This window comes from Vicugna pacos, chromosome 1 (assembly GCF_048564905.1).
Source record: "Vicugna pacos chromosome 1, VicPac4, whole genome shotgun sequence".
Lineage (NCBI taxonomy): Eukaryota > Metazoa > Chordata > Mammalia > Artiodactyla > Camelidae > Vicugna > Vicugna pacos.
Window position 1 is genome coordinate 3,449,164 of NC_132987.1, and position 15,870 is coordinate 3,465,033.

Here is a 15,870-nt window from a genome sequence, read left to right on the forward strand (position 1 = left end):
GACAGTCTAGAATTAATTGACTGAGTCATTTTAAAATTATTCAAACAAACGAGTAATGTTAAGGAAAATTACGTGGGAAAAATATAAAATTGCCTTCAGTATCATGCCATTAGCATAGTCATTTTTTAAACACACAATATATACTCATTGACTTGGCAGTTACTTGCTGCCTTAACCAAGTTGAGTGATTTTTAAAATCAATTCACTATTGGCTTATTTGACTTTATACGTATATGTATATTTTCCGAATATGTTTAATCCTGTTCCAGTGGGTCTGAGTTAGACGACAGGCAAGGAAAAATGAACAGAACCAACGCCCAGCTCAGGCTTGCCTTTATTGTAGAACTCGTCTCTTGCTAATTCCCAGGAACAGTTCTGGTCGTATGTTCATGCTTTTCCATATGTTTTGTTTCGGTTGCAGCAAAATCAAATACCCGCAAAGCAAAGCATGCTAAAACAGACGATCACAGCACAAAGCAGCAGTGCATAAAATGAGCCTTGTCTCCTTTTTTCTTTCTTACAAATTCCATTCTTTTGTAAACATCCTGTGAAGAGCGGGCATTGACTATAATGTTAGTAGCCTGACGGGGGGTTTACAGAGCAATCGGTTTTAAATGCACCATTAGGGTCACACTGGAAATAAGACATGGGCGTGGCTTTCTATTTCTCTGAATAGACTGAAGACATTCTTAGGAGATGCTGAACCTGAGTGCCTTCTACTCGAGTCCAATTTGAGATACAGATGTGATGAAAATTAGGGCAAATATATGCTTTAGTCAGATACATCATCACCACTGATGCCCGGTACAGAGTTGTCAAAGAAATGATTCAGTTAATCCTTCACGGTCCATTGTCCCAATTCTTGGAAGAAATAAAATCATTCCTAGTTTCTTGGGTCTGCTCACTGAAGTCCTCACTCAGAAAAGTCTTTCCTTCAAATTCAAAACAGAACAAATTGGCATGTTATTAGCCAACTGTTTTCATGAAAAATTTCTGCCACTTACCACTCTACCTCTAATAGATGATTTAAACTTTCTGGTGAGAGCCACGTGGAATTGCACACGCCAGTGGAGCTACATTCTTTCCTGCTCTGATCATCTTGTGTCCTCAGCATCTGCAAAGTAGAAATATGCATTGCTCTTAATGTCACAGGATATGTTAAAAAATGTTCCCTCTTGAGCCTCCTCCTTTTTTATGCCACATAAGAAAAAAAACATGCACAGTTTTGCCATTTTCAATAGCCATAATAAAAGAGTGATGTGATTCCAGATAGAAATGAACAACATACATGAGGTGTAGACACATCTGTTCCTGGGAAAACCCAGGTACACTGGTGATCTGAAACCCGATACTTAGCACATTTAGTGGCTGGTACCATTGATGCAGCTAGAAGGACTGTCCGGAATCCCTCTGATCTTTTTTTCACCATTAATATCTAGAACCACCTTCCTTTTCCCCTCATCCCTCTGCCCCACCCCTCCCCGATCACCCCCACGTGAGCTTTGGCCTCCAGCATCAGCGCCTACTCTTCTCTGGAGGGATGCCGTCCAGCTACAAGAGTGGCTTTAACCACACTCAGCGGGAGTACCTGGGAGCTCAGAGCCTGCCTGGGGCAGCCCTTGACCCAGCAATGACCTGTGAGGGAGTAAGAAAGCCTCAGGTTGGGACGACACCGTAGCATCACTCACACGCCTGAGTGCCTGGCAAGAGCAAGCTGAAGCTGCCCTCTGTGGTCCTTTGCCCGAGATGACACCCCTGTCTGCATCCACTGCTCCCGTCTCGCTGCCACCATCCCCTCCTGGTTCTCCCCTGAGTGAGCGCCATGGCAGTAAGTCACATACATGTGAACCTCCACCTCAGGGTTGGCTATGGGGCTGGGGAGAGGGTATAGCTCAGTGGTAGAGTGTGTGCCTAGTAAGCACAAGGTCTGGGTTCAATCCCCAGTACCTCCATTAAATAAACAAATAAATGAAACCTAACTACCTCCTCCCCGCTCCTATAAAACCTACATACAGGGTTGGCTCTGGGGAACCTGGTTCAAGACAGGATCTGAAAGATGATCCTGCCGACTTGTCTTCAGATACTTTTGCTTCCATCTCCCACCAAAGGAAAAAAATCATGTGCTCTTTTCTTGTATATTTTAAAGTTAAATAATATCTGACTTTTTAAAATGATGAGTTAAAATAGTTAGAAAGGATGTAACTTGTGACACTGTAAAAACTGACATTCAAAAATAAAACTTTCACATTTCCCATTTAATTTACCTAACGGAATCTAAATATCACTGTGATTTGATAACCACCATTATTCACGTAAACATACCATATGATTTCCCTTGTTACATGGAATCTAAAAAATAAAATAAATGAACAAGCATAACCAAACAGACTCATAGATCCACAGAATAAACTAGTGGGTCTTGGTGGTGGTGGTGGTGGGGATAGGTGAAGGGGACTAAGTGGTACAAATGTCCAGTTATAAAGTAAATAAGAGAGGTGCAGCCGAGATGGTGGAGCAGGAAGACCCTGAGCTCACCTCCCCACCTGCCCCGGGCACACCAATATGACAGCTACTTACACAGAACGATCCATGATGATGACCTGAAGACTAGCAGAGAAGATTTTTCACAACTAAATAAAAAGATAGAAAGAAGGAACTACAAAGAGACAGGTAGGAGGGCTGAAGATGTGGTATATTCAAGACCCACAGCCCTGGGTGGGTGACCCACAAATTGGAGAAAAATCACAATCACAGAGGCTCTCCCCAGGGAATGAAGGGCTGAATCCCAGACTGGCCTTCCCAGTTCAGGAGGGGTCCTACACTGGGAAGACAAGCGCCCAGAACAGCTGGCTTGGGAAGCCAGTGGGGCGTGTGTACAGGACAGCTGGAGGGCGACAGGAAACAGACTCTGTCCTTAAAGGTGATGTGCAAATCTCACATACTCGGAGACCCCGCACAGACACAGAGATCTGAAAGGAGCATGGGTCCGACCCACTTGCTGATCTTGGAGAGCCTACTGGAGAGACAGGAGGCAATGGGGACACCCCCTGGGGTCACAGACACTGCGGCAGCCATTTCTGGGAGCTCCTTCAACCCTCAGGACACTGCTCGCAAAGCACACTTCGGAGGCCTCCCTCTGGCCTGTGAGTGCCAGGGGATTACCCACCTACCAATGGGCCTGCACCAGCCCCGGGACCAACCCCTCCCCGGGCCCTGCAGCCAGCCTCACCAGGACCCAGCCCCTCCCAGCAGACACACAAAGCAGGGCCTGGCAGCCAGCCGGCTGGTGGCCACCCCCGCCTACCAGCACACCCACAGTGTTCAGCCCCATTACAGCAGAAGGGACCATGTAGCCCACACAGGGGGCACCCCTAAAGCAGCAGCTCTGGTGACCAGAGGGGAGTGTGCTGCTGGGCCACATAGGATGTCTCCTACATGAGGCCACTTCTCCAAGACCAGGAAATACAACCCCCGACTAACGCATAGAAATAAACAAAGAGAATCAGGTAAGATGAGGAGGCAGAGGATTATGTTCTTAATGAAGAAAGACAAAAACCTCAGGAAAAAAAAAACTAAATGGAGATAAACAATCTACCTGATCAAGAGTTCAAGGTAATGATCATAAAGATGCTCAATAAACTTGACAGAAGAGTGGATGAACACAGTGAGAATTTTAACAGACTTAGAAAATATAAAGAAGACCATAACTGAAGAATATAATGAGTAAAATAGAAATATACTAGAAGGAATCAGCAGTAGATTCGATGATACAGAGGAACAGATCAGAGAACTGGAAAACAGAGTAGTAGAATCACCCAGCTGAAAAGGAAAAGAATTTTAAAAAGTGAGAATAGTTTAAGAGACCTCTGGGACAACATCCAGCATATTAACATTTGCATTATACCAGTTCCAAGGAGAGGAGAAAGATGGAAAGGGGCAGAGAACTTATCTGAAGTTCCCTAACCTGGGAAAGGAAACAGATATCCAGGTCCAGGAAGCACAGAGAGTCCCAATCAAAATGAACCCAAAGAGGTCCACTCCAAGACAAATCATAATTAAAATGGCAAAAATTAAAGATAAAGAGAGAATCTTAAAAGAGGCAAGAAAAAAGCAACAAGTTACACACAAGGGAAACTGCATAATGCAGTCAACAGACTGCACCAGAGATTCTGTAGGCCACAATACTCCAAGTGATGGAAGGAAGAAACCTACAACCAAGAACACACTGCTCAGCAAAACTGCCATTCAGATTTGAAGGAGGGATAAAAGAGTTTTGCAGAGACGCTAAAGCTAAAAGTGTTAGGTATCACTAAACAAACTTTATAAGAAATGATAAAGGGACTTTTCCAAATGGAAAAAAAAAAAAAAAAGAAAGACCATATCCAGAAATAGGAAAGCTACAAAAGGAAAAATCTCAATGATAAAGGCAAACATACAGTAAACATAGTAGATCAATCACTTAGAAAGCTAGTAGGCAGGTTAAGATACAAAAATAGAAATAGTGTGTATATCCACAATAAGTAGTTGAGGAATGCACAGAACAAAAGATGCAAAGATGTCAAAACCTTAAATGTGTCAGAGGGAGTAAAAATGAAGGGTTTTTACCGACAAAGGCTTGATCTCCAGAACATATAAGCAGCTCATACGACTTAATAAGAAACAACCAAACAGCCCAATCCAAAAATGAGCAAAAGACCTAAACAAGCAATTCTCCAAGGAAGACATACAAATGATCAATAGGCACACGAAAAAATGCTCCATATAACTAATTATCAGAGAAATGAAAATCAAAACTACAACGAGGTATCACCTCACACCAGTCAGAATGGCCATCATTCAGAAATCCACAAATGACAAATGCTGGAGAGGCTGTGGAGAAAGGGGAACCCTCCTGCACTGCTGGTGGGAATGCAGTTTGGTGCAGCCACTGTGGAAAACACTATGGAGATTCCTCAAAAGACTAGGAAGAGACTTAGCATATGACCCAGGAATCCCACTCCTGGGCATATATCCAGAAGGAACCCTACTTCAAAAAGACACCTGCACCCCAATGTTCATGGCAGCACTAGTTACAATAGCCAAGACATGGAAACAGCCTAAATGTCCATCAGCGGATGACTGGATAAAGAAGAAGTGGTATATTTATACAATGGAATACTACTCAGCCATAAAAACCGACAACATAACACCATTTGCAGCAACATGGATGCTCCTGGAGAATGTCATTCTAAGTGAAGTAAGCCAGAAAGAGAAAGAAAAGTACCATATGAGATCGCTAATATGTAGAATCTAAAAAACAAAAACTAAAACAAAACCAACAAAAACAAAGCATAAACACAGAACAGAAATAGACTCATAGATATGGCAACTTGTGGTTGCCAAGGGGGCAGAGGGTGGGAAGGGATAGACAGGATTTCAACATTGCAGAATAGATAAAGAAGATTATACTGTATAGCACAGGGAAACATACACGAGATCTTATGGTAGCTCACAGAGAAAAAAATGTGACAATGAATATATGTATGTTCATGTATGACTGAAAAATTGTGCTCTACACTGGAATTTGATACAACATTGTAAAACAATTATAAATCAATAACAAATTTTTTTTAAAAAATGAAGGTTTTTTAAAATGTGTTCCAACTTAAGATATCATCGACTTCATCAACCATAAGAAAAACTGCAAAAACAAAAAAACAAAAAACACATGAGGCCTAAACAACGTGTTGCTAAACAGCCAATGGATCCCTAAAGAAATCAAAGAGGAAAATTTAAAAAAATATCTGGAGACAAATGAAAATGGAAACACAACCCAAATCACAACAACAAAGAGATACCACTTCACATCTGTCAGAACAGCCATCATCAAAAAGTTCCCAAGTAAGTTTCGGTGAGGATGTGGAGAAAAGGGAAACCTCGGGCCGTGCACTTTCAGTGAGATTGTAAATGGTTGTAGCCACTATGGAAAACAATATGGATGTATGTCAACAATTAAAGACAGAATTCCTATATGATCCAGCAATTTCACTTCTTGCTATTTACTCTAAGAACACAAAATACTAATTTGAAAAATCTATACACTCCATTGTTCAATGCAGCATTATTTACAATAGCCTAGATATGGAAGGAACCCATATGTCTACTGATAGATCAATGGATAAAGAAGATGTGGTGCATACAGAGATACAATGGAATATAACTCAGCCATAAAAATGAAATCTCACTATTTGTGATAACATAGATGGATCTAGAGGGTATTGCTAAGTTAAACTAGTTAGACAGAGAAAGATGCCACATGATTTCATATGTGGAATCTAAAAATAAAAATAAACAAACAAAACAAAATAAAAACAAAGATAAAGAGAACAGATGGGTGGCAGCATTGGGATGAGAGGGTGGTCCTCGGTGACACAGATGAAGGGAATTAAGAGGTACAGCTTCCAGTTATATAATAAATAAGCACATTGGACATGTGCTTTGATGAAACTGTATTTCTTACAATCTGCTTTATATATTTTGAAGCTGCCACTTACTTCACTCATGTTATGGGACATATCCCCGCATAGTCTAATTGGCAGAATAAGTTCTTACTAGAAAACCAGTTTCTGCCTTAGAAAGAATCTGAATTCATCTTCTAACTGAAATAAGTATGTTACTAAGGGTCTCTGTCATGACGTCCTGTGACTTTATTCCAAGACAGGTAAATGACTAAGGCCGTCACTATGACTGTTTTTGATCTGATGATGCAGTACTTGCCCTCCATCGATACTCCTTTTATATCCTCTTTGCTTTGCTCCTGCAGAATTGTCACTCAGGAGAGATGCATCCTTTGCTAAGAGTTGGGAGATAGAACAGGCCAGATTGCTAAATGAAATCTGTCATAACTCCTCTCATGTTCACTCTTTACCATACCTGGATTCAGAATCTCCAAATATGAGTTCAAATACCCAAGTTAGCAACACACATTTCTGTGCCATAAACCTGTACAGGATGGGAAAGACCTGAAGTCCCGTTTGGCTTAGAGGAGGCCTATGGATCTAACATTTAAAATGACGCTCTGTTTGACAACATGCCCCCCACTTCCCATCCTGTGCCTCCTCAACAGGGTTTTACATCTGGGCGAAGCACCATGAGAAGGCGTGGGGTGGCTGAGAAATATGCCATTTTTTGTGTGAAGGGGGGGGGCGTTTGTAAAAGGAGACGCAGGAAAGGAGAGCTCCAGGATCACTCAGACACAGGCATCCTCAGGCAGACAGAGTCCTCGCATTTGAAATCCACGTATTTGAAAGTCTCCACATGTCCCTCACATCTCCCAGCATAAAAAACAGTGGCTTTGCCCAAGCAACTCATTACTCACATAAGAAGGTTGAGGACTAGGGCCATGAGGTGACTTTTCATGACCACGAAGCTAGTTAGTGACAGAGCCTAAACTAGCATCTGGGTCTCCTCATTCCCAGTTTGCCCCTCTTTCCGCCATAGCCATCCACATCATCGTCATCACCATCACCACCTCCAACAACAGTTCACGTTTATTACACTTTCACTCTGTGCCAAGTGCTGTTTACATTCGTTTACTGCTCACATTAGCCTACAGACAGGGAAATGGAAGCTCAGAGTGGTAAAATGATGCGCCCAACAGAAGACCCAACAAGCAATTCTCCAACGAATACATACGAATGACCAATAGGCACATGAAAAAAATGCTCAATATCACTAATTATCAGAGAAATACAAGTCAAAACTACAATGAGGTATCACCTCACACCAGTCAGAATGGCCATCATTCAAAAGTTCACAAATGATAAATTCTGGAGAGGGTGTGGAGAAGAGGGAACCCTCCTGCACTGCTGGTGGGAATGCAGTTTGGTGCAGCTGTTATGGAAAACAGTGTGGAGATTCCTCAAAAGACCAGGAATAGACTTACCATATGACTCAGCAATCCCACTCCTGGGCATATATCCAGAAGGAACCCTACTTCAAAAAGACACCTGCATCCCAATGTTCATAGCAGCACTATTTACAATAGCCAAGACATGGAAACAGCCTAAATGTACACTGACAGATGACTGGATAAAGAAGAAGTGGTATATTTATACAATGGAATACTACTCAGCCATAAAAATGACAACATAATGCCATTTGCAGCAACATGGATGTCGCTGGAGAATGTCATTTTAAGTGAAGTAAGCCAGAAAGAGAAAGAAAAATACCATAAGTGGAATCTAAAAAAAAAGAAGAAGAAGAAGGAGAAGAAGAAGAAGGAGAAAGAGAAGAAGAAGACGACGACGACGACGATGACAACGACGACGACGACGTATGAACTTAAATATAAAACAGAAACAGACTCACAGACTCATAGATGTAGAATACAAACTTGTGGTTGCCAGGGGGGAGGTGGGTGGGAAGGGACAGACTGGGAGTTTGAGATTTGTAGATACTGAAAGGTATATATAGAATAGATAAACAAGTTTATACTGTATAGCACAGGGAAATATATTCAAGAACTTGCAGTAGCTCACGGTGAAAAAGAATATGAAAATGAATGTATGACTGAAAAATTGTGCTGTACACCAGAAATTGACACAACATTGCCAATTTTTTTGACTACAAACACTGTCATTTTGACATATTGTCATTTTATTGACTATAACTTGACAAAAAAATATATTAAAAAAATGATGTGCCCAGATAAAATAACCAGTAATTGCAGAAATATGACTCAAATCCATGTCTGACCCCTAGATTCACTCTTTCAACTGCTGTTTCCCAAAGTGGTTTCTCTAAAGCATTAGCCCAATAAGATGCTCCCTGATATAAGATGCTATGGTCGAATTGGTCTATTAGCCTTTGTCTCAGAATCACAATGAACATCAGCCCGTTAAAGTTACTGACAAGTCCTGTAAAAAGGACACCTACTCATTAGTGTTCTACAGAAGAAAATTTTTTCCCAAATATTTATTAACATCTTGTAACAAGATCCCCTTTAAGAAGACGAATTTAGGCTCAGTATGTATAACACTAGGTTAGTGTTATACTGCAAGCTCTAGCCCACGTCAGAATCATCTGGAGGCCCCCACCCAAGTTTCTGAGTCAGCATCTCTGTGGTGGAATCTAAGAACCTGCATTTCTAATGCATCCCTAGATGATGCTGATGTTACTGGTCCAGGAACCACACTTCGAGGAATGCTGAACTTGATGCTGGAAAAATAAAGACTAGGAAAAAAGTGCTTGGTTGGCATAATGGAAAAAGGAATAGCATTACACTTTTTTAAAAATGTACATTAAAATCTTGCAAATGTACATTATAACGAGCAAACAGAAAATGTGTATATTAAGTGCAGGGATAAGGTGAGAATATCAGAAGAAAAGGCAGGTGAAGAGAAAAGCCCACTCTCTTTGGGAAAATAAAAGAGAAGAAAAGCAATATAAAGGCTGATCAGTCTTCATAATGGATTTTTATTTTTAATAGTCAAACACATTAGCAGATCTAGGTAAATCGTATAGGGATAGACTAGTTGATTATGTAGCAGGCACACTCTGTTTCTGAGCATCATGGGTATTGTCTCCAACCTTCCAACCACCGAGAGATAAGCTTTATTATCTCCCTTTTGGGGACAAGATTTATACAGAGCATAAATCGTTGTGATGAGACAGTACTGGGCTGGGTGCTGTGAATGTCCTTTGGTGAAACACTTCAGATGTCTCTGGCTTTCCTTTCCTTATCTTTAGAAAGATACAGAATAACTCGGTGATTTCTAAAGCCATCCCAATTTTCAGATTCTAACCTCCCATAATTCTAAGAAGTCAAACTGACATATTCTGAAGATTCTCAGACTGACTTCAAGGAGCAGGGCTGTCTAAGTCACCAAATCAAGCTGTTGACTAGAGCTCTCCAAGGGAAATGATTAAAGGCATCATCTACTTCTGTAAGTATGATACAGAATTAAATGGGAAAATGGAGAAAACTTCCCAAGGAAAGAAATTATGAAAAGTGACAGTAAACAAGAAAGGTATTGGTAATGCTCACTTGACAATAATCCTTTTGATTCTGCTAACCTTATCACCTTCAGCCATTAACTGCCTCGAAGTATCTAGCAAGACTGGTTCGATCAGGATTGATGGCAGTGTTTCCCGATCTTGTGTGCACACTGGAACCACCTATGGAGCTTCCCTAAAATATGGATGCCTGTGTCTAAACCCCAGAGAATGTAATTAAACTGATGTGGGGTGTGGGCTGGACTATGGAATTGTCAGTAAATAGCCAGCTGATAATAATGCATAGACATGCTTGCCAAATGCAGATTTATAGGGCTCTCTCCTGTGATTACATTGATAATGATACCCTCTGCTATTGACCAAATTGTGTTCCCCACAAGCTCATTTGTTGAAGCCCCTACCCCCATGCGACTATACTGAAGACAGGGCCTTTAAGGATGTGGTTAAAGTTAAATGAGATCATAAGAGTGGAGGCCTCCAAAGCAATACAGAAGGAAAAGAATGAAGCTAGAGGAATAACCCTCCCAGACTTCAGACAACACTACAGAGCTACAGTAATCAAAACAGTGTGGTACTGGCACAAAAACAGACATATGGATCAATGGAACAGAATAGAGAACCCAGAAATAAACCCACAGACCTATGGTCAATAAATCTGTGACAAAGGAGGCAAGAATATACAATGGAGAAAAGACAGTCTTTTCAGCAGGTGGTACTGGGAAAGCTGGACAACTACATGTAAATCAATGAAGTTAAAACACTCCCTCACACCATCCACAAAAATAAACTCAAAATGGCTTAAAGACTTAAATATAGGACAAGACACTATAAACCTCTTAGAAGAAAACACAGGCAAAACATTTTTGTAACATAAATATTAGCAATGTTCTCCTAAGGCAGTCTACCCAGGCAATAGAAATAAAAGCAAAAATTAACAAATGGAACCTAATTAAACTTACAAGCTTTTGCACAGCAAAGGAAGCCACAAGCAAAACAAAACAATGATGTACAGAACAGGAGAAAATATTTGCAAATGATACAACTGACAAGAATATATAGACAGCTCATACACCTTAATAACAAAGAAACAAACAACCTAATCCAAAAATGGGCAGAAGACCTAAACATTTCTCCAATGAAGACATATAAATGGCCAATAGGCACATGAAAAAATGCTCAATATCACTAATTATCAGAGAAATGCAAATCAAAACTACAATGAGGTATCACATTGCACTAGTCAGAATAGCCATCATTAAAATGTCCACAAATGATAAATGCTGAAGAGAGTGTGGGGAAAGGGAAACCACCTACACTGTTGGTGGGAATCTGGTTTGGTGCAGCTATTAAGGAAAATAGTATTGAGATTCCTTAAAAAACTGAAAACACACTTACCCTATGACCCAACAATCCCACTCCTGGGCACATATCTGAAGGAAATGCTAATTTGAAAAGATACATGTACCCTAGTATTCATAGCAGCACTATTTACAATAGCCAAGACATGGGAACAACCTAAATGTCCATCAACAGATGCCTGGATAAAGAAGTTTGGTGTATATATACGTGTGTACACACACACACACACACACACACACACACACACACACACACAGAGGAATACTACTCAGCCATAAAAAAGAATAAAACAATGCCATTTGCAGCAACATGGATGCTCCTGGAGAATGTCATTCTAAGTGAAGTAAGCCAGAAAGAGAAAGAAAAATACCATATGAGATGGCTCATATGTGGAATCTAAAAACAATTGAACAAACAAACAAAGCATAAACACAGAACAGAAATAGACTCATAGACATAGAATATAGACTTGTGGTTGCCAGGGGGGTGGGGGGTGGGAAGAGATAGAATGGGATTTCAAAACTGTAGAATAGATAAACAAGATTATACTGCATAGCATAAGGAAATATATACAAGATCTTATGGTAGCTCACAGAGAAAGGAATGTGACAATGAATATACATATGTTCATGTATAATTGAAAAATTGTGCTCTACACTGGAATTTGACACAACATTGTAAAATGATTATAAATCAATTAAAAAAAGTTAAAAAAAATAAACAAACTACTATATATATATAATAGATAAATAACAAAGTCCTACTGTATAGCACAGGGAACTATATTCAATATCTTATAGTAACCTATAATGAAAAAGAATATGAAAACAAATATATGTATGAGTAGAACATTATGCTGTACACCAGAAATTGACAGAACACCGTAAACTGACTATACTTCAATGAAAAAAAAGAATGGAGGCCTGGTCTAATAGCCATGGTGCCATTCTAAGAAGAGGAGGAGACACCAGGCCTGTCCACCATGTGAGGACCCAGCAAGGAAGCAGTCATCTGCAAGCCAGGAAGAGAGCTCTCACCAGTAACCAAATTGGGTGGTGCCCTGATCTTGGATTTCTCAGCCTCCAGAGCTGTGAGAAAACAAATTACTGTTGTTTAAACAGCCATTGGCATATATTATGGCATCCTGAGCTGTTTCACCCACCTTCTCTGTCTCTGACTCACCTCAATTCCTGCCCCCAGTGTTAGGAAAGCACACTGAAGCCAGAGGAGCCAGACCAGGATCAGGTTCAAATTAGGCACTAAACGTCTTTGAGCTTCAGTTTTTCCATCTTCATAGGAAGGATATTAATTCCTGTTTCCCACATTTGGAGGGACTCCAATGAGCTCATGTTTGTGAAACTGCCTTGTAAACGTAAGGCACCGTAGATGAATGAGCTGCATCTGGTACCTGCCCCCTTCTCTTCCTCAACCAGCCTCCCCTTCCAGCCTCTTCTTGATCTCTCATTTCTGTCCCTTCCTCCAAGTCACCTATCCAGTATGTTTTCTCACCATCCAGTCACCAGTCATTTGACTTCACTCCAATTTCCTCACTGTCCCAGCATAGCTCTCCTTTAGAATAGATACGCTGGCAACAAATACACATTTCCTCTATCTTGAAATGTCTTTATTTTGTCTTCATTCTGGAGGGCTATTTTTGCTGGATATAAAATTCTGTATTCACAGTTCTTTTCTTTCAGCACTTTAAAGAAAAAATGTCGTTCTATTGTCATCTGGCCTCCATGGTCTCTGATGAGAAATCTATAGTCATTTCAATAATTGTTCCTTTCTTTTTTTTATAAATTGAAAAAATTATTTTTTCCTTTTTTTGCTTATTTTTGATTTTAATCATTAAAAACAAGTTTGAGATGGGGAGGTAATTAGGTTTATTTATTTATTTAAGTGGAAGTACTAGGGGTTGAATTCAGGACCTCGTGCATGCTAAGCACATGCTGTACCACTGAGCTCTACCCTCCCCTCCATTCTTTTCTTTTTGTAACACATGGTTTTTCTCTAGCTGCTTCAAGACTGTTTCTTCTTTTGCTTTCAGCAGTTTGATTATGATGTGTCTGAGTGGGGTTTAAAATCTGTAAAGTTATGTCTTTTACCAATTTGGGAAATTTTAGGCCATTATTTTCCTAATTTTTTTTCCTGAGTGAATCTCTTTCTCGTTTGTTTCTCGAATTCCAATGAAACAAATGCTAGGCCTTTACTATTACAATTTACTTTTGTTCCTCAAGTTTCCATAGCTCTACTCATTTTTTTTTACAATCTCTTTTCTGTCTTCAGTTCACTGGCCCTTCCCTCTCTCCTCTTCACTCTGCTATTAAGCCCATCCAGTAAATCTTTTTAAAATTTGGATACTGTATTTTTTACTTCTAAAACATCTTTCTGGTTCTTCTTTTTCATCTCCATTTCTCTGCTGAGAATGTCTATCTGCTCAAGTTGTCTGCCTCTGTCCTGTGGAGCACAGGGATAATAGCTGCTTTAATGCCTTTGATAATTGCAACACCTGTCAATTTCAAGTTGGCATCTGTCATCTTTTTCTTTAAATACTGTTCACACCTCCCTGTTATCTGTTAACATTGCATAATTTTGGATTATATCCTAAAAAGTATCAGTATCATGTTAGAGTTTTAGATTCTAAGTCTAGTGTAATTCTCAGTAGGACTCTTAATTTTTTTAAAGCAGGTGATCAATGTGCTAGGCTCAGAGTGTAAGCATCTCGCCTCCTGTGAGCAGTGGTTCTAATCTCAGTTTAGAGTCCAAAGCCTTCGCTCTCCAGCTTTGGGTCTTTCCCCTCCATGTACAGCTTAGGGGAGAGCCTGGGGCTTATGCAGTTCCTGTAGTTAAAATCGGAGAACCCCTTTCTCCAGCTCTTTTCTCTGAGTTTACCCCCACATGCTGGCCAACAGGGCTTCTCTTCTCGAAACCTCCACCCCAAAAGACAGGGCTTCTCTTTAATTTCAGCTGTCTGATGGAAGCAACCTAAATATCCACTGACAGATAACTGGATATATACAAGGAACTACAACTCAGCCATAAAAAAGAATGTAATCATGCCATTTGCAGCAACATGGATGGATCTGGAGATTATCACACTAAGTGAAGTAAGTCAGACAGAGAAAGACAAGTATCATATGATATCAATTATATGTGGAATCTAAAAAATGACACAAATGAACGTATTCACAAAACAGAAAGAGACTCACAGACAGAAAACAAACATATGGTTACCAAAGGGGAAAGGGAGTGGGAGGGATAAATTGGGAGTTTGGGATTAGCAGATACAAACTACTAACTACATATAAAGGAGATAAACAACAAGGTCCTACTGTAGAGCACAGGGAACTACATCCAATATCTTAAAATAATCTATAATGGAAAAGAATATATATATGTGTGTGTGTGTGTATAACTGAATCACTCTGCTGTACACCAGAAACTAACACAACATTGTAAATCAACTACACTTCAATAAAAAATAATTTTAGCTGTCTAGCCTTCCACTCAGCTCCAAACTGGGGCCCACCTTCAGAGCAGAACCATGAGAGAAAAGAGGGAGAAAAAATGAGGATATTTTCCACCATCTTTGACACACGAAGGCCCCTTTATTCTAGTTTTTCTGCCCAGAAATATGGGGTCCCTATCACGTTTTAGCCACCTGCCCCACTGCCACCATGCGGCTCCAGTTCCAAAAAAGAACAAAGCAAATGGGAAAGTCACGGCCCTTCAAAGTATCTGCTTTCACTTCTCAGAGTTGCTTTTTGTGTTTTGTCTGGAGTTTTCCGCCGTCATCACTGGGAGAGACCGAGTGGGCTCACTCCATCCAGGGGACAAAGCAGGATGAGTTCTTCTTGACTGCACCAGATGTTTCATCATGTTTAGGTTTATCTTTCCTTTTCATACATCTTCTCTCTCCTGTCTAAATTTTTTGTACTTCCTCTATCCTCAGCTCTTGTCTTCCATCATTTTGCTGACTATTCTACAGTTGTATCTACAATTATACCCGCATCTAATATATACATAGTATATATAATACGTAACATGTAATCTACATTGTATATATGTGTGTAAATGAGGTACACATACATGCATAGCATTTTACACACACACTGCACACCACACATGTATAATATTTTATTGTATAACTACACCCACATTTATTTACCATATCTGTTGTTGGGCATTTTTGTTCCCACTCTGAGCCCACTACAAATGGTTCTGTTATGGACATTCTGGTACCTGACTCTTCGTGAATACATATTTTCCTGTGGGGTATATACATTGGCTAAAATTAGTGGGTCAGAGGATCTGCATATTTTCAGCTCTAGGAGGTACCTGGGCATATTTATTTTTACAATAATGTCTCCCAGGATTTTGGTACACAGCAGAGATTGAGCAGAAAGCTGCCCTAGAACCTCCTATGGCTGCCTCTTCCCCATCTCCTGTTTTCTCTCTAGCTGTCGGTCCATGGCCATTTCACCAGGCAGCCTAGAAGCCACCCTCAGCCTTCAC

The 15,870-nt window shown here is 40.3% G+C and overlaps 1 protein-coding gene and 1 non-coding gene across 2 annotated transcripts in view; one reads left to right on the top strand and one right to left on the bottom strand.

Moving 5' to 3' along the window:
- Positions 1–316: 316 nt before the first annotated feature.
- COL6A5 (collagen type VI alpha 5 chain) overlaps positions 317–15,870 on the bottom strand; it is a 112,305-nt gene continuing 96,751 nt past the window's right edge. The window contains exon 41 of the mRNA XM_072971325.1: positions 317–1,114. Within this exon, the coding sequence (XP_072827426.1) occupies positions 1,095–1,114 (20 nt within the window). The 3' untranslated portion in view covers positions 317–1,094. The remainder of the gene's footprint in view (positions 1,115–15,870) is intronic.
- TRNAT-AGU (transfer RNA threonine (anticodon AGU)) lies at positions 1,879–1,952 on the top strand. Its single transcript has one exon. It is a non-coding gene; the product is annotated as a tRNA-Thr (tRNA).